The following is an 18680-nucleotide window of genomic DNA, read 5'->3' as shown; positions in this document are numbered from 1 at the left end:
ATCAGTGTTAATGTAAAAAACAAATGGTTAACATTAAAGCTCTGTTGTTTCAGAGTTGTATATTGAACCTTTCTCTAGAAATAGGTCTATTTACAACAAATTTTACATGTGATTTTGGGGATTTAGGGCCTCAGTTTTAAGTCTCTTTATGCCTGTATACATACTGCTAACCCAGGCGCAACATTCAGAAAAATGTTGATAGTGGCAGCAAAGATGAATATTTTTCTTCCTGTGTATTTCTAAGTTTAAAATATATGTCTAAATTAAATATGTCTATATATTTAGAGGTGTTCTAAATTAAAAATAACCTTTCTCACATGTTTCCTTTGAGGCTATTCATATGACCTATTTCATGTTACCTTTGTAATAGTTTTCTTGTGTCTCATTTTACAACCACTGTCCTGTGCTCTTATTAATTCAGGTTTATTCATGGTTAGTGTAGTCTCCTTAGCTGGTCAAGTAGCCTTTTCTCCTGTGCTTGTCATTTTCCCCCTTGGAAATTACATAACTACATGTTTGTTGTGGCAGTAACTGGTTGGGGGAATAGATTTCAGGAGTAAAAAGCACTTTTCTTTCATGAAAGAGCAAAGTTTCCTTTTTGGCCTAAGCAAGCCATTTCTTTTTTCCTTTTTTTTTTTTTAAGATTTTATTTATTTATTTGACAGACAGAGATCACAAGTAGGCAGAGAGGCAGGCAGAGAGAGAGGAGGAAGCAGACTCCCCACGGAGCAGAGAGCCAGCCGGATGTGGGGCTCAATCCCAGGATCCTGGGATCATGACCTGAGCTGAAGGCAGAGACTTTAACTCACGGAACCACCCAGGTGCCCCTCAAGCAAACCATTTCTAATAGGAAGAAGGATACTTATATTTCAGTTAAAGCAAAAGTGCAGGGATGCCTGAGTGGCTTAGTCAGTTAAGTGTCTGCCTTTGGCTCTGGTCATGATCCCCAGGTCCTGGGATGGAGTCCTGCATTGGGCTCCTAGCTCAGCAGAAAGTCTGCTTCTCCTTCTGTCTGCTGCTCGCCCTGTTCATGCTTTGTCTCTCTCCCTTTCTCTCTCTGACAAATAAATCTTAAAAAAACAAAAACAAAAAACAAAAAACAAATGCAGATTCACTTTGGGAAACTTTAGAATGATTTTCAAAATACAGGTTTTTAGTTTTTTTCTGGGTAGAAATTACAAGTAAAATCTATGTGTGGATCACTTTGATATTTGCATACATTAATTGTAGCAAATGCTCTGCATTTTAAGAGTAGCACTTTAGTGTCTGCACTAGATTTTAATATGTTGGGATGGATATATATGGTAATCAGTCTGTGGAATTAAATGGCTTATGCTTGGGGCGCCTGGGTGGCTCAGTGGGTTAAGCCGCTGCCTTTGGCTCAGGTCATGATCCCAGGTCCTGGGTTCGAGCCCCACATAGGGCTTTCTGCTCAGCGGGGAGCCTGCTTCCTCCTCTCTCTCTGCCTGCCTCTCTGCCTACTTGTGATTTCTCTCTGTCAAATAAATAAATAAAATCTTTAAAAAAAAATGGCTTATGCTTATGACATTCATATACAGTCTGTGAAGTGACTAAATACAGAAAATTGAGAGGAAAATTGACTGAAAATGAAGCTGGCAAATTTCTGATACCTTTCTTATGTGTAGAACTAGAATCCTGCAAAAGAAAAGATACTTTTCTCTTTAGCCATCTGGAATTTACAAGTGTCACCAACTCTGATAATCCTAGAAATCTTGAGGATTTTTCACTTGCTTTGTTGATCTAGCTCTTGACCCTGCCAGCCTCTAAACCTCAGATGAGTCCATCTTCAATTGTTTTGTCTTTTCTTTATATAATTCTTTGTGCTTATTATCAGGCAGTCTGGGATTTGAACATTTTTCATCCAAAAGTACAAATAATAATGTATCCCCTTTTTAGGAATTTTATATTTACACATAGTGTTGCTTGTATTTAAAGCTAGCCCCAGGAGCAGAGATAGTCTTTTCAACAAGTGATGCTGATCATTTGGACATGCACATGCAAAAATTAAAAAGGGAAAAGAAAAAAAAAGAATCTAGGCACAGACTTTACACTTTTCATAAAAATTAATTAAAAAATGGATCACTGACCTAAATGTGAAACACAGAAGTCTTAAAAGATAACATGGGAGGGGCGCCTGGGTGGCTCAGTGGGTTAAGCCGCTGCCTTCGGCTCAGGTCATGGTCTCAGGGTCCTGGGATCGAGTCCCGCATTGGGCTCTCTGCTCAGCAGGGAGCCTGCTTCCCTCGCTCTCTCTCTGCCTGCCTCTCTGCTACTTGTGATCTCTCTCTGTCAAATAAATAAATAAAATCTTAAAAAATAACATGGGAGAAAATCTAGATGAATCTTGGGTTTGGTAATGACTTTTTAGATAAAACACCAAAGATGTGACCCATGAAGAAATGAATTGATCAGCCAGATTTCATTAAAATTAAAAACTTTTCTGTGAAAGACACTGTCAAGAGAATGTAAAAACAAGTGGGAGAAAATATTTGTAAAAGACACTTGACTATTTGACTATTCAAAGTATACAGAGAACCCTTAAAACTCAACAATAAGAAAACAACCTTTAAAAAATGAGCCAAAGACACTGGGGGCACCTGGGTGGCTCAGTGAGTTAAACCTCTGCCTTCAGCTTGGGTCATGATCTCGGGATCCTGGAGTCAAGCCCCACATGGGGCTCTCTGTGGGGAGCCTGCTTCCTCCCATCTCTCTGCCTGCCACTGCCTACTTGTGATCTCTCTCTCTGTCAAATGAATAAATAAAATCTTTTAAAAAAAATGAGCCAAAGACTTTAACAGGGATCTCACCAAAGTAGAAATACAGATAACAAATAAACGTATGAAAAGATAACTTCACGTCATCAGAGAAATGCAAATGTAGAGATCAGAACACTGGCCATACCAAATGCTGGTGAGGATGTGGAGCAAAGGGTCTCATCCGTTGATGGTGGGAATGCAAAATGGTATGGCCACTTTGAAAGACTGTTTGGTGATTTCTTATAAGACTCAAATGTCCTCTTACTGTATGATCCAGCAATCACACTCTATAGTATTTACCCAAAAGAGTTGAAAATTATATCCACACAAAAACCTGCACACAGATGTTTATAGCACCTTTATTCATATTACCAAAACTTGGAAACAACCAAGATGTCCGTCAGTAAGTGAATGGATGGATAACCTGTAGTACGTGCAGATGATGACTTATTCAGTGCTAAAACGTAGTCAAGCATCAAGCTAGGAAAGAAATGAAAGAAACTTAAATGCATACTACTGAGTGACAGAAGCCAGTCTGAAAAGGTTGCATACTGTGTAAGTCCAACTATATGATGTTGCAGAAAAGGCAGAACTTTGGAGACAGTAAAAAGATGAGTGGTTGCCAAGGTTTAGGGGGAGGGAGGAATAACAGACAAAGGAGCACAGAGGATATTTGGGGCAGTGAAACTTACTGTGTATGATATTGTAATGGTGGATACATGTCTTTATACATTTGTCATACTTAAGCTCAGAGAGGTTAAGTAAATTATCAGAGGATACATAGAAAGTGAATAGAATAGTCCAGATAGTATTCGAACCCAGGCAGTGACTCCAGAGCTGGTGGGGTAAACTATTACGTTGTAGTGCCTCCTTCAGCATTGCTTACCATTGATCTCCTAACTCTTTGAGAAACCTTGCACTTTAGTTATCCTTAGTTTCATTATTTGATGGACTAAAATTCTAATTCAGGTAACTGGATTGTGAAGCTTTTAATAGTAAAAGGAACAACCCTAGGTTCTTTGAGAATCCTAATGGCTTCTTAGAAATTGGTAGCCAAAACTTTTTTTTTTTTTAGATTTTATACATTTGTTAGAGAGCGAGATCACAAGTAGGCAGAGAGGCAGGCAGAGAGAGACACAGAAGCAGACTCCCCACTGAGCAGAGAGCCCGATGCAGGGCTCTATCCCAGGACCCTGAGATCATGACCCGAGCTGAAGGCAGAGGCTTAACCCACTGAGCCTCTCAGGTGCCTCCGCCAAAACTTATTTTAAAATGGTTGAAGGAATTAGAGTGTTCAGCTTAGGAAAGAGGATTCAAAGTGAAAGTCTGGTTGGCAGAAAAATTTTTGTATCCTATGTGAAGTTGAAAGACAGAACTTGAACCAGCAGGTGAAATTTGTGGGAAAGAATATATTGGCTTAATTCTAAGAAACAATGGTTAGTATCTGCAGTACTGGAAAAAAAAAATAGAATTGCTCTTAAGTTCCCTTGCACTGTAACAAACAATTAAAATTAGCCACCTTTGCTCAGGTTAAGGAGACTAGGCTAGGTAACCTAAAAGCTGTCTTCCAATTCTGCTTAGATCTATTCGGCTTATTTGAGGCCCATTGCATAGATTATCTACTGAAAGAACTGAGGTTCAGTCTATAGCTATAACACCCTGAATGCTCCTGATCTGCTCCGATCTCAGAAGCTAAGCAGGATCAGACCTGGTTAGTACTTGGACAGGAGGTTCTTAACTTTTAAGGTAATACACAAAGGTTTTATAACCTCAAGAAATTTGAGAACCCATTTTTTTTATAGTAAACCAAAAGCTTTTTTTTTTGTACTTTACAAAAAGAAAGTAATATTGAATTTTCTCTAAGAGAGTTGAATGGTAATGAAATTTTGTGTAGAAGAATATGGTGATGTTGGCCAGTATTTTTGGAGCATCTGTTGACACTTTTGTACATTTTTCATTGACACATGCTGGTTAAGAGTATTCAGGTCTGGAATTAACTTTCAAACAATGACTGACAAGTATCTTATCTCATAACTACTTTGAAATTCATTTCAGATGTTTGAATTAGTTAACTTAATAATAAATAAAACGTCAGGGGGTGCCTGGGTGGCCAGACTCTTGATATCAGCTCAGGTCATGATCTCAGGGTTGTGAGATCTAGGCTGTCTGGGACTCTGTGCTAGATGTGGAGTCTGCTTAAGACTCTCCCTCTCCGGGCGCTTGGGTGGCTCAGTGGGTTAAAGGCTCTGCCTTCGGCTCGGGTCATGATCCCAGGGTCTTGGGATCAAGCCCTGCTTTGGGCTCTATGCTCTGCGGGGAGCCTGCTTCCTCCTCTCTCTGCCTGCCTCTCTGCCTACTTGTGATCTCTGTCTGTCAGATAAATAAAAATCTTTTAAAAAAGGGTGGGGTGCCTGGGTGGCTCAGTGGGTTAATCCTCTGCCTTCAGCTCAGGTCATGATCCAGGGGTCCTGGTATGGAGCCCTGCGTCAGGCTCTCTGCTCAGCAGGGAGGCTGCTTCCCCCTCTCTCTCTGTCAAATAAATTAAAAAAAAAAAAAAGATTCTTCCTCTCTCAGGAACATGGCAGGGATGTCCATTATCACCACTGCTATTCAAAGTAGTACTAGAAGTCCTAGCCTCAGCAATCAGACAACAAAAAGAAATTAAAGGCATCCAAATTGACAAGTCAAACTATCAGTCTTCACAGATAATATGATACTATATGTGGAAAACCCAAAAGACTCCACTCCAAAACTGCTAGAACTTGTACAGGAATTCAGTAAAGTGTCAGGATATAAAATCAATGCAAAGAAATCAGTTGCATTTCCTTACACCAACAACAAGACAGAAGAAAGAGAAATGAAGGGGTCAATCCCATTTACAATTGCACCCAAAACCATAAGGTACCTAGGAATACACCTAACCAAAGAGGCAAAGAATCTGTACTCAGAAAACTATAAAGTACTCATAAAAGAAATTGAGGAAGACACAAAGAAATGGAAAAATGTTCCATGCTCATGGATTGGAAGAACAAATATTGTGAAAATGTCTATGCTACCTAAAGCAATCTACACATTTAATGCAATCCCTATCAAAATCCCATCCATTTTTTTCAAAGAAATGGAACAAATAATCCTAAAATGTATATGGAACCAGAAAAGACCTCGAATAGCCAGAGGAATATTGAAAAAGAAAGCCGAAGTTGGTGGAACCACAATTCCAGACTTCAGGCTCTATTACAAAGCTGTCATTATCAAGACAGTATGGTACTGGCACAAAAACAGACATATAGATCAATGGAACAGAATAGAGAGCCCAGAAATAGACCCTCAACTCTATGGTCAACTAATCTTTGACAAAGCAGGAAAGAATGTCCAATGGAAAAAAAAACAACCTCTTCAACAAATGATGTTGGGAAAATTGGACAGCCACATGCAGAAAAATGAAACCGGCCCACTTCCTTACACCACACACGAAAATAGACTGAAAATGGATGAAGGACCTCAGTGTGAGAAAGGAATCCATCAAAATCCTTGAGGAGAACACAGGCAGCAACCTCTTCGACCTCAGCCGCAGCAACTTCCTCCTAGGAACATCTCAAAAGGCAAGGGAAGCAAGGGCAAAAATGAACTATTGGGACTTCATCAAGATCAAAAGCTTTTGCACAGCAAAGGAAACAGTTAACAAAACCAAAAGACAACTGACAGAATGGGAGAAGATATTTGCAAATGACATATCAGATATATGGGCTAGTATCCAAAATCTATAAAGAGCTTATCAAACTCAACACTCAAAGAACAAATAATCCAATCAAGAAATGGGCAGAGGACATGAACAGACATTTCTGCAAAGAAGACATCCAGATGGCCAACAGACAGATGAAAAAGTGCTCCACAATCACTCGACATCAGGGAAATACAAAAAACCACAATGAGATACCACCTCACACCAGTCAGAATGGCTAAAATTAACAAGTCAGGAAATGACAGATGCTGGCGAGAATACGGAGAATGAGGAACCATCCTACACTGCTGGTGGGAATGCAAGCTGGTGCAACCACTCTGGAAAACAGCATGGAGGTTTCTCAAAAAGTTGAAAATAGAGCTACCCTATAACCCAGCAATTGCACTACTGGGTATTTACCCTAAAGATACAAATGTAGTGATCCGAAGGGGCACGTGCACCCGAATCTTTATAGCAGAAATGTCTACAATAGCCAAACTATGGGAAGAACCTAGATGTCCACCAACAGATGAATGGATAAAGAAGAAGTGGTATATATATACAATGGAATACTATGTAGCCATCAAAAGAAATGAAATCTTGCCATTTGCGACGACGTGGATGGAACTAGAGGGTATTAGGCTTAACGAAATAAGTCAATTGGAGAAAGACAACTGTCATATGATCTCCCTGATATGAGGAAGTGGAGATGCAATGTGGGAGGTTTGGGGAGTAGGAAAAGAATAAATGAAACAAGATGGGATCGGGAAGGAGAAAAACCATAAGAGACTCTTAATGTCACAAAACAAACTGAGGGTTGCCGGGAGTAGGGGGCTAGGCAGAGGGTGGTGGGGTTATGGACATTGGGGAGGGTATGTGCTATGGTGAGTGCTGTGAAGTGTGTAAACCTGGCAATTCACAGACCTGTACCCCTGGGGCTAATAGTACATTATATGTTTATAAAAAAATTTAAAAATTATATATAAAAAAAAGACTCTCCCTCTCCCGCTCCCTCTCTCCCTACCCCCGCTCTTTCTCAAATAATAACAATGAAAATGTTGGTTCGAGATGGGTCTTTGAGGGGCTGACTCCCTTATTTACTGCCATGTCCTTGAACCCAGCTCTAATATGTGCTGGGTTTTTTAAATAGTTTTTTTTTTTAAGATTTTATTTATTTATTTGACAGAGATCGCAAGTAGGCAGAGAGGCAGGCAGAGAGAGAGCGGGAAGCAGGCTCCCCGCTGAGCAGAGAGCCCAAGGCGGGGCTCAATCCCAGGACCCTGAGATCATGACCTGAGCCAAAGGCAGAGGCTTAACCCACTGAGCCACCCAGGCGCCCCTGATATATGCTGTTTTAACACTGGGTCAATCCATGGTAATACTTAATACAGTATCTGATCTAATACATTTGGATTTTTTCCCCAAAAAAAGTTGCTGTAGAAAAAAAGTAGTGTCATGAAACGTATTTCAAAGAGGAAAGCAGTATTTGTAAGGATTATAAGATTTAAGAATGGCGTAACATAGGGGCTCCTGGGTAGCTCAGTCAGTTGAACATCTGACTCTTGATCTCAGCTCAGGGCTTGATCTCAGGGTAAGTTCAAGCTCTGCATTGGTTCCACATGGGGTGTGGAGCCTACTTTAAAAAGAGAAGAATGGCATAGCATATTTTTATCTGCAGGAATTAGAATAATACAGGAATGTTCGTTTTAATGTAGATTAATATAAGTTTAGTCTGTTGAAAAATCTGAACATCACCTGTCATATTCAAAACTGGATTACATCCCCGGGTTTTGCTTCAGTGGTCTTTGTTTCAGATGATCTTTCTCATCTCTGTCAGCAATATCATTAGCACCTTTTTACGTGTTCTTTTCTTTACCTCCAGTTGTTATGGGAGCAAAATGCCCCATAGAAAAGGTGCCTCAAGTATGTGTATTTAGGGACGCCTGGGTGGCTCAGTTGGTTGGACGACTGCCTTCGGCTCAGGTCATGATCCCGGAGTCCAGGGATCGAGACCCGCATCGGGCTCCCAGCTCCACGGGGAGTCTGCTTCTGCCTCTGATTTTCTCCTCGCTCATGCTCTCTCACTGCCTTTCTCTCAATAAATAAATAAAAATCTTAAAAAAAAAAAAAGTATGTGTATTTAAATATTAGCTTTAGTTTCTTGATTCTAAATAAACATTAGTGTTAGTGGGTTATGTAAATTATGTTATTTATTAAGCTATTAGAATAAATCTGTGAGTTATGAAAACTTGAGAGAAGAAAATCGCGTATTCCCTATAGACATTTAATGATATGTATAACTTCAGTTCATGAGTAAAACAGAAACAAGTACAATTAGTAAAGTCAATAATGAATATTAATTTTTCAGTTGGGGGAAAAGGTGTTTGTACATTTCTTCATGTTATGTAGATGGCATCATCTGTCATAAGTTTCTCATACATTTTTTTACTTTAGTCCTTGTTCCTTTTGTTATTTGATTTTAATATAGCTATATTTTATAAGAGCCTTTAGTATGATAATTTTAAGTAATTAGCCAACAAATTCATTTCAAACCCACAAGAATAGCAAATTAAGTTATAATTTATAAGGGGCATTTTCTCTTTGCAGATAGCAAATGGGGGTATCATAAAAATAAGACCTTTGTCATTTCCTGATGTTATTGTGGTTATGAGTAAAAAGCTGATGTGAAATTAGTTACTATCTGACATACATTCTTTTTTAAAAACGAGTAAATGAACATATCGTATTTGAATGCATGTTTATTTATGATTGAATAGGTTGGCCTGTTAAGCTATTTGACTAACACTGAGCATGTGCCGTATGTGTCCTGTGTGAGGAGGTAGAGTTTCAAGATAATGAAGACATGTACCTCTCTGAACTTAGGGAATTTTGTTCTTTATGACTTAGGACACCAGTGACTTAGTAAAGGATACAAAAAAAACCTCTCAAGGTTGCAAGTGTTGTGAGTAACACACAATACATGTGAGATCATTTAGGTTTTAATCTCTTAATCTGGTATCTAAGGAGGCTTTACAGGTAATCTCTGAAGGTTTAGGGCTGCTTTTAAAGGTGTTTTTAATGACCTAGAAGTATTTGTTCTATAGTTAAATAAAGTGCAGCGGCCGTTCTAGGCGGGCAAAGAGGAGAATAGAAGAGAATTCTCTTAAGAATTTCCTTATAGCTTTCTTCTTAGGAAAGCTGTAGAGCTCAGTATTTTGTCTGAAAGATAGGTCTGAATTCAGTAGTCTTGACAGTATTTTGGGCCTAGTGGACACTTAACTCCAGGATCCTTTGCTGATGGATCTAGAATTTGCTCTCCCCAGTTATGGGAGTCACTAACCAGCTGTGACTATTTAAATTTAAACTAAATATAAATAAAATTTAAAATTCACTTGCATTAGCCACATTTCAAGTGCTCAATAGTGACATGTGACTCATAGCTACCTCATTAGACAGTGTAGATATAGAATGTTTCCATCTTCTTGGAAAGTTCCTTTGCACAGTACTGATCTAGACAAAAGTTACATGATAAAGATGTTTAGTTGTTGGAGGAAATTAGTTTAGAATCGAAAAGAATATCTTTTTAGCTGAGAGCCTTTAAGACTTTGAATGTGACATTAATTGACACTGGAAACGTTTCAGGCATTTAATTCTTCTAGTTTACTCCCAAAGTAAAGTAAACAAATTCTGTATTTCCATTTCGGGATTATAGAAATAGGCATGTGTGACTTTCTAGATGATTCTGAAAGTTAGAATTTGTGAATTCACATTTCTGTCAGATACTTGATTTCATTGTGCAGTCTTCTGAGGCAGATAGTGATTCAATAAGATCTTCTTTCTTTTCCCTGTTAATTGATAAGCCTCTGTAATAAAGCCTCTGAAGTTCTGAGACTTTTAGCTGTTTAGCTTAATCCTCATGTACTTCACCAACCTCTCAACCCTCACCTGGCTTTAGAAAGCAGCAAATGAACGTTCTTATATTCAAAGAAGGTATCTGCATTCTTTAGATCATTTCCCACTCCATTTTAGACATGTGAAAAAAATATTTGTAATATTGCCATACTTTTTTAATGACTATATTGTAAAGATTAGTAAAATCTGTCATTTTCTTTTTTTTCCCCAAATGGAAATAACATCATCCTTTTTATTATATACTAATTAGAAGAAAATGAAAATAGAAAAATTAAATTGTGAAAGATTTCTCTTGATCTCAGTGGAAATCCTTCTAGTACATTACCCTCAAGTCTGATAATGGCAGTTGGTTTAAGGCATGTGTATGTCTTTTTACTGTATTAGTAGCTTAAAGCAGAAAAACATGAGTTCCATAGATAGCAAAAAGGCATTTGATTGTATTTGGTAATTTAAGAATCTCTTAACTAAAATACAAATAGAAACTTCATTAAATATGACCAGTTATATTAATAGAGTTTTCTAATATTGAACTCTGTTTTCCTAAAATGAACCTTCTCTAGTCATGGTATGTACTGCTATTTTAATAAGCTACTTGATTTTTTTTTTTTAAGATTTATTTATTTATTTGACAGAGCGAGTGGGCAAGAGAGAGAGAGAGAGAGAATACAGAATACAGTAAGGGGGAGTGGCAGGCAGAGGGAGAAGCAAACTCCCTGCTGAACAAGGAGCCCAATGCCAGACTCAATTCCATGACCCAGGCCCGAGCCGAAGGCAGACGCTTAATGGACTTAGCCACCCAGGCGCCCTGAGCTACTTGATTCTTATTGCTAATATTTATTTTTAAAATAGATTGGAGTGTCTTTTTTTCTTCTTTTTGTGTTGTCTTACCAGATTTTAGTTATCACTAAAAGAATTGAGAAACTGTTCTTAGTCTGTTTCTTGAAACAACTTAAGAAGCATGGGACTTACCTGTTCTTTAAGGTTCATCTTCTTGTTTGAGCCATGGTGCTTATGTAGGTTGTAATTCTTTGCAGCTTTCTTAAATTATTCTGTATAGGGATTGATTTATTTGTAACTTTCAAATTTATCTGCATAGAGTTACACACATCATTATTTCTTCTGTATCTATGATTATAAATTCTTATATATTCTTAATTTTGTTTTTATGTTTTCTTAGACTAGCTGATGTTTTATGTATTTTATTTTTAAAGACTAATTCTTGATTTTTAAGTTTTTCCAATTCAATTTCAATTTTTATCATTATGAATTCCTCTCCTAAAGGATTATTGATATCCAAGTGATTTTTCTCCTTAGATGTTACTTTAAGTGAAAGAAGTGAAGTGAGAAGTGAAACTTGCTTGTCTGTGGTGTAGGCTTCCTACATCTATAAAATGGCTACATTTAAATGTAATAGGTACTTTCTTAAATAGAAATTACTAAGATTCCAAGAATATTGCTGTGACTGACCAGTTGCAGGCCATAGCTTTTCCTTTCTTTGCATCACAGTTTTGTTGAAAGGATATTTTTATTTTATTTTTTTTTAAACATTTTATTTATTTATTTATTCGACAGAGAGAGAGAGATCACAAGTAGGCAGAGAGGCAGGCAGAGAGAGAGAGAGAGGAGGGGAAGCAGGCTTCCTGCTGAGCAGAGAGCCTGATGCGGGGCTCAATCCCAGGACCCTGGGATCGTGACCTGAGCCGAAGGCAGAGGCTTAACCCACTGAGCCACCCAGGCGCCCCTGAAAGGATATTTTTAAAGAATTAGTGTGTGTTGGGGCGCCTGGGTGGCACAGTGGGTTTAAAGCCTCTGCCTTTGGCTCAGGTCACGATCCCAGGGTCCTGGGATCGAGCCCACATCAGACTCTCTGCTCAGCAGGGAGCCTGCTTCCTCCTCTCTCCCTCTGCCTGCCTCTCTGCCTACTTGTGATCTCTGTCGGTCAAATAAATGAAAAAAAAAAAAAAAAAAAGAGTGTGTGTTGCTGTTGTTGTTTTTAATAAAATTTTTCCATTAGAATCTTGGTGTCCTAAGCAGTATGTTGTTAACTTCATGTATACTAACAACTCAAGCTTGCATAGATCCTACTTCTCTACTTAAAGATCTTATTGGTTCACAGTCAAGTGATTGGTGGTGGTAGGTTTTTAATAACACTTTAGAATATAAAACTAAGCTATGTTTAGTTAGCATTATTCAACTTATACATTTCCATTGTTGAACTGTTCCTTTTGTGTTAATAGCATATATTTATTATAAAATTTGTTTTTTATTTTAAGGACTAAATTTAAAGTACTTTGTCTTTCTTTGTAGGTATAAGCGTGTCTTTTCAGTTGGAACCCATGCGATTACTACATATAATCCTAATACCTTAGAAGTAACAAATCAGGTAATCATATTAGAAGCTGTTAGACATTTTTTTAACTTCATTTGAATTTTAAAAGCCAGATAATGACCCATGATTTCCTTGGCCTGAAATCAGTATTTTAGGTTAGAAGAGTCAACTTTGAAAGAGATTGATATGCTTAATACAATACTTCATGCCATGTACCAAAAATTATTAAATAAAAGAGGTTAGTGACAAATGTTTTTCTAGGCTCTAAGTAGTATAACTTTTTGATATGTTGCTTTTGATTGTAGCCATCTCTTTTATGTAAATCACTACACCATTTCCTTATAATTTTAAAGACTATTGGAACTGCAATAAAGGCATACGTAAATTAAGTTACAATGCAGTGGTTGAAAAATACTTGTTATGGAAGTAGGATTACTATCTATAAAGGCAAGACCACCTTGAATATGGATAGTAAATAAATTTAAATATATTCTAGCATATTTTTAATTCTAAATTAGGCACGTTTCACAGATTCCTTTTTGTCTGTTTTAACAGACCTGTAGGTAATCATAAATTTTATTCCTCATGTATTTTCACTTTTATGTATAGTTAATTGCTTTGGATTAGGTCATTAATCATTAAAATTGGAATGCAGATGGGATTTTATTGTTGTCTCTGATAACTGAAAGCCTTTAAAAGAATTTGTTACAGAATTACTGTAAGATATAACATCTTCTAGGCCTCTGTATTTTGTAAGATTTTTCTCATTTAATCAGTGATTGTGAAATTAAAAAGTAAAAATAGTATTTAATCTAGCATCAGTTGGAAGAATTTTTCTTTTTCTTAGTGGCCTTATGGAGACATTTGCAGCATCAGTCCTGTTGGAAAAGGACAAGGAACGGAATTCAACCTCACATTTCGTAAAGGCAGTGGGAAAAAGTCAGAAACTTTAAAATTTTCTACAGAGCACAGAACAGAACTTCTTACAGAAGCATTGGTAAGAACAGTTCCATATAAGTAAGCTAAATTTCTCTGTTCTTTTTTTTTTTAATGAAACAGTTACATTAACGTACAAATATTAATGTTATGAGCCTTTGTTCCCACACTGCTTGTTTTTTCTTATTGACTGTTAACTTGATTCTGTGAAACTTTCACTTTCTCTAACTGAAAGGCTGAAAAATCCTGTATAGTTAATAGTGTTTAGACTTTTTAAGCATATACAGAGCAAAGCAGTTCTGTTCAATTTGTTTTGTTTTTCAGCGAAGTTACACACATTTTTTATTGAACAGCCTTAAAGTATAACATCCAATATTTTTTAATATCAGTGTTACCAAGTTGAGATTTACATGTTTTGGATAGAAAGGACTAAACTGTGAGTCTTCCTTACCAGTCTGTTGTCCATAAAACTATGATTATGTTTCCTCTTTCAGAGATTAGAACTGATTTTTCAGAAGGAAAATCACAGGAAGGGCAGTATTTAACATTATTAATACCTATGTTTATTCTATTTTGCCTGTTATTACAGAAATCATGCTGTGCTGTGTGTTTTCTTTTATGGCAAAGCTAAAGGGAAAAAAGGAATCATCATTTAATGTGCACTGGTGTGAGAGATGAATGTAGTTTAACAGGAACTCCAACAGGAATTAGATTTGTGATTGTTAATGTTGATGGTTGGAGAAAAGTTTCAGGCAGAACTATGGAACGTTCAAACTAGTGTTTATAACCTTCATGTGCTCTTTATTCATATTCTAAACAGCAACAGTAAGCATCACACTGTGGATAATACCTGTTGGAACATGCTCTCTAGTTGGTGTAGGATTTTGCTATTTCAGAAATATTAAGGTTTTAAGTTGGGGTATATCAAAAAACTATCTTATATATTCTTGCACTGGATCTGGCTGCTCATAAGGCTTTGAGTGGTGCATTGGCAGCTTTGGGGAAGTCACAGGTGCTTATTAGAATCTTCATAACTTTCTCAGGTGTTTTCTAGTCATGTTACAGTAGCATTTAAACTAAATCAGAGACTTCTGAAGAGGGCAGATGGAAGTTTATGCTTTTTTCACTCCTTTAAAATACTAAATTTCTTTCCATGAGAAGGTATTTCTTTTATAACGGGGAGGAGGGCAGAATAATGCCTAAAGTGGTAGTATTGTTCAGAACTCTGGCTTCTGGTAAAAGTTAGGAACTGAATTCTGAGAAGCTGGCAGCATCATTTCCTTGTCTTTTTAAGCCTGCATCCTTCCTATGGTTGTTCTGCTGCTAGTTTTAGCATCCCAGAAGCCTCACTGATGTCAAGTCAAGCAACTGACTGGCTGCCCAGGAGCCATTTAAAATAGATTAATGGCAGTTGGCAAGCTGCTTGTTTCTTGTTCCTCATGAGCCACAGTCAGATTTGTATAAATTATAATTTGGGGGGACGCCTGGGTGGCTCAGTGGGTTAAGCCTCTGCCTTCAGCTCAGGTCATGATCTCAGGGTCCTGGGATTGAGCCCCACATCAGGCTCTCTGCTCAGCGGGGAGCCTGCTTCCCCACCTCTCTGTGCCTGCTGCTCTGCCTACTTATGATCGCTCTCTGTCAAATAAATAAAATCTTTAAAAAAAAATTTGTAATTTGGTATGCTTATTTTAATTGCTTTATGTTAGCAGTTGAGTTTTCCATATTCCTCCATTTCCCGTTCGGAAAACAACTGCTTCCAAAAACGTACTTTTAGATTTTGTTTATAAGCTCCCCTTTATGTCAGTTAACTTTAGCCACTTAATACTTTTCAAAACTGAGGTGGAAACAGTGTCTCTAAAAGATTGTCTGAAAGTCAGTCTGCCTAGTTTTAATGAGGAATAAATGGCACCTCTTCCTCGCCTAAATGCTCTGCCCTCAAATACTTTTGCATAAATTGAATTAGACCCTCAGGTCTTCAGTTGTCCATAGATGTACTCTAAATCAGATCTCTAAGTCTCTTTCCGCCTCTACACTCTCGAGGGATAATGATGTGTTTCCGTGAGCCGAGCTCATTATGACAGTTGATTATCAGCTGGGGGGGAATAGAGACTATCCTGCAGAGTGGGTTAGGGAATGCAAACAAGCGTAGTTTGGAAAAGCACCACCATTTTTGTGGCTTCCCTTCTGGAGAGAAGTGGCAGTGGTCCATCCTTTGGTTCAGAAGCAAGGTTCTAAATATATTGTTGGGTTAATGTATGCCCTTTGTCTTTCTGCAGAATTCCTTTTACGGAGCTATAATGTGCATTATTATGCCATCGATCAATAATGCTCAGGGGACCTGATGTCATATGATCATGAGCCAAACTGAGGCTCATTGCTGGGTTTAGTGTTTGGGTGTTGTGGAGGTGTTTATTACTTAATGCCTTACTCACTTTTCTGAATACTTACAAGAGAATTTCTCTCATGTCAGTATTAGAAATAGTTGTACTCCTGAGTCAACCAATTTATTTTTACCTGAGGAGTCCTGTAATTGACCATGTGTTCCTCTTCATATTTTTGGGTAGAAAACTTTGTGGACTTTTTGGATGGGTGAGGGGATATTCATTTCACCTCCGACACTTGCTTTCTTTTCCCTTGCCTCATTTTGTCTTTATTAACATTTTGGTTAGCAGCCTCACCTAAATTTTTTTTCTTTTAAGGATAAAACTGGGTAGTAAATGGATGTTGACCATTCTAATCATTTCTGATACTAGGTACTTTAATTTACAAAGGAATGTTATTATCTTAAGTGGAATTTTACTTGCTAGTGCAGTCAGATTTTTAACTTTCTATTGGTGTGATTAGAAAAGCCTAAGGTCAAATGGGGTATCAGCATTTTTATGTGTGTAGAAAGAAAATCTATATTAACATAGTGAACCAGGTCAGATTGTTTAAACTGAACACTGTAACTTCCCCCAAATGTGACTTAACCTCTTTTCCGTATGTAAGCTGAATTAAAAGAATCCATCAACACAAGTTGAAATCTTTATTCCCAGTTAAGCTTTCAGAGTAACATTTCTTTTAGGACTTCCTTTTCTTTCTTTTTTTATCTTCATAGATTTGCTAAGACTTACTCAAAATTGTTTCACAAAATATTGTAACCCAAACCTTTGTTAATTTAAAAAATATATAGTATCTTCAGTTTGAGTGAACATTGTTACTTAAATACAAACCTCCAAACAGCTGAAATTAATGTTTTTTTAACAATTTGGATGGTAGCTCTAAATATTTATAACATTGTTTAGATTTCTGGTTGTTTTAGCAGTGAGTGATACATTAAATGTAACTTTATTGTATGGTAAGCTTAAATATGAACCTAAAAGTAATATTATTTCTCTCTCTAGAGATATAACTGCTATAAACATCACTGGAGTGATACAAGAAAACCTGTCATTTTAGAAGTAACTCCTGGAGGCTTTGACCAAATTAATCCTGCAACCAACAAAGTCCTCTGTTCCTATGACTATAGAAATATTGAAGGCTTTGTAGATCTCTCTGATTATCAAGGAGGGTTTTGTATACTTTATGGAGGATTTAGTAGATTGGTAAGTAGTATTTTTTCTAAAAAGTCATTTAAAAAGAGGCATGACCATTTGAAGGAAAACAGGGTTTTTACACTTCATTTCAAAATTCACATGAGTTTTCTGGAAGAAAGTTTGGTATTAAGAGTACAGGCTTTGTTACCAAAAGACCTGAACTTGAATCCCAACTTAGAGCTTTTTAAAGTGGGGAGAGTGGGGCGCCTGAGTGGCTCAGTTGTTAAGCATTTGCCTTTGGCTCAGGTTATGATCCTGGAGACCTGGGATCAAGTCCTGTACCAGGCTCCCTGCTCAGCAGGGAGTCTGCTTCTCCCTCTGACCCTCACACCTCTTGTGTTCATGCTCTCCCCCTCTCTCAAATAAATAAATATTTTTAAAAAGTGGGGAGAGTAATATGTATGTCATAGGTTTTTGTTTCCTGTTTTTTGGGTTTTTTTGGGGGGATCCTGCGAGATAACTTACATAGATGTTTAGCATAATATGTGGCTTAGTATTTAATAAGTGGTAGTTACAGTTGTTATTTTCATTAGTATTAATGTCTTAACTGAAAGATTCTAAGCTTTCTTTGAAAAAGTAATTCCGGATTTTTTATTTTTATAGTCTCCCCTCCTTTTCCCAGCTGTTTGTAATTTGAAATCTGCATATTCACTGAAACTTCAAATTTGGAGTTCATTACACGTTCTTGTCTTGAAATCCTGAATTACATGTGAATTATGTGGTACGGTAGAAGCTGCTTAAGATGCTCAAACCCCATTTGTTAATGGGTAATAGAAGCTGAGCTATAGATGATGACCATCTTTTTTAATAAGAAACATTTTGTCTTCTTTAATTAAACCTTGCATCTCAAAGATGAGCAATAGAGTTTGCACAAGAAAGGCTCAGTTGAACTTACTCTCAAGATTCCTTTCTCTTGAGAATTTTAATTTCTGTAGCTATCTTAGCTGCCTGGGAACAACTACTTCCAAGATTAGTGTTGTATAGATAAATTATCCTTCTCTGGGTAGCAGAGCCAGGGCAAGCCTGGAACTTGTAGATACACAAGAGGTTATAAGGTAGCAGAAGGGAAATAAAGGGAGTGATAATGGGGTAGGGATGCTAAACTATTTGATTTACAAAATATGTTAGCTCTTCAGAGTCACAGACCATTTTCTATCTTTTGCTCTTTGCCCACGTGATGTCCTAGTGTCCTTCATCTAGGAGCACACATCTAGGCATTTTGTTACTTCTGAGTCTAGACCTACAAGATGAAGGCCCAAAGAGAAAATTAGTTCCCTCTCCCACCCTAGAACAGCCTAAAGCCTGTTGTTGAAGTGCTGTCCAAGGGCTTACCTCTTCCATGGACAGCGAAATTTGTAATGATTAACTTCTTGGGGGAGGGGAAGGGGGCTCCTTGTTGGGGAGGGTGTGGAGTGGGGGTGGGGGGATTA

At 37.5% G+C, this 18680-nt stretch overlaps 1 protein-coding gene across 1 annotated transcript in view; it reads left to right on the top strand.

The window, feature by feature from the left end:
• DNAJC13 (DnaJ heat shock protein family (Hsp40) member C13) overlaps nucleotides 1–18680 on the top strand; it is a 124816-nt gene that overhangs the window by 23865 nt on the left and 82271 nt on the right. The window contains exons 3-6 of the mRNA XM_047737029.1: nucleotides 12718–12793; nucleotides 13587–13736; nucleotides 14172–14212; nucleotides 17061–17259. Of these exons, the coding sequence (XP_047592985.1) occupies nucleotides 12718–12793; nucleotides 13587–13736; nucleotides 14172–14212; nucleotides 17061–17259 (466 nt within the window). The remainder of the gene's footprint in view (nucleotides 1–12717; nucleotides 12794–13586; nucleotides 13737–14171; nucleotides 14213–17060; nucleotides 17260–18680) is intronic.

The sequence above is a fragment of the Lutra lutra genome, chromosome 1, assembly GCF_902655055.1.
Source record: "Lutra lutra chromosome 1, mLutLut1.2, whole genome shotgun sequence".
NCBI lineage: Eukaryota > Metazoa > Chordata > Mammalia > Carnivora > Mustelidae > Lutra > Lutra lutra.
This window is presented reverse-complemented; position numbering and strand designations above follow the sequence as displayed.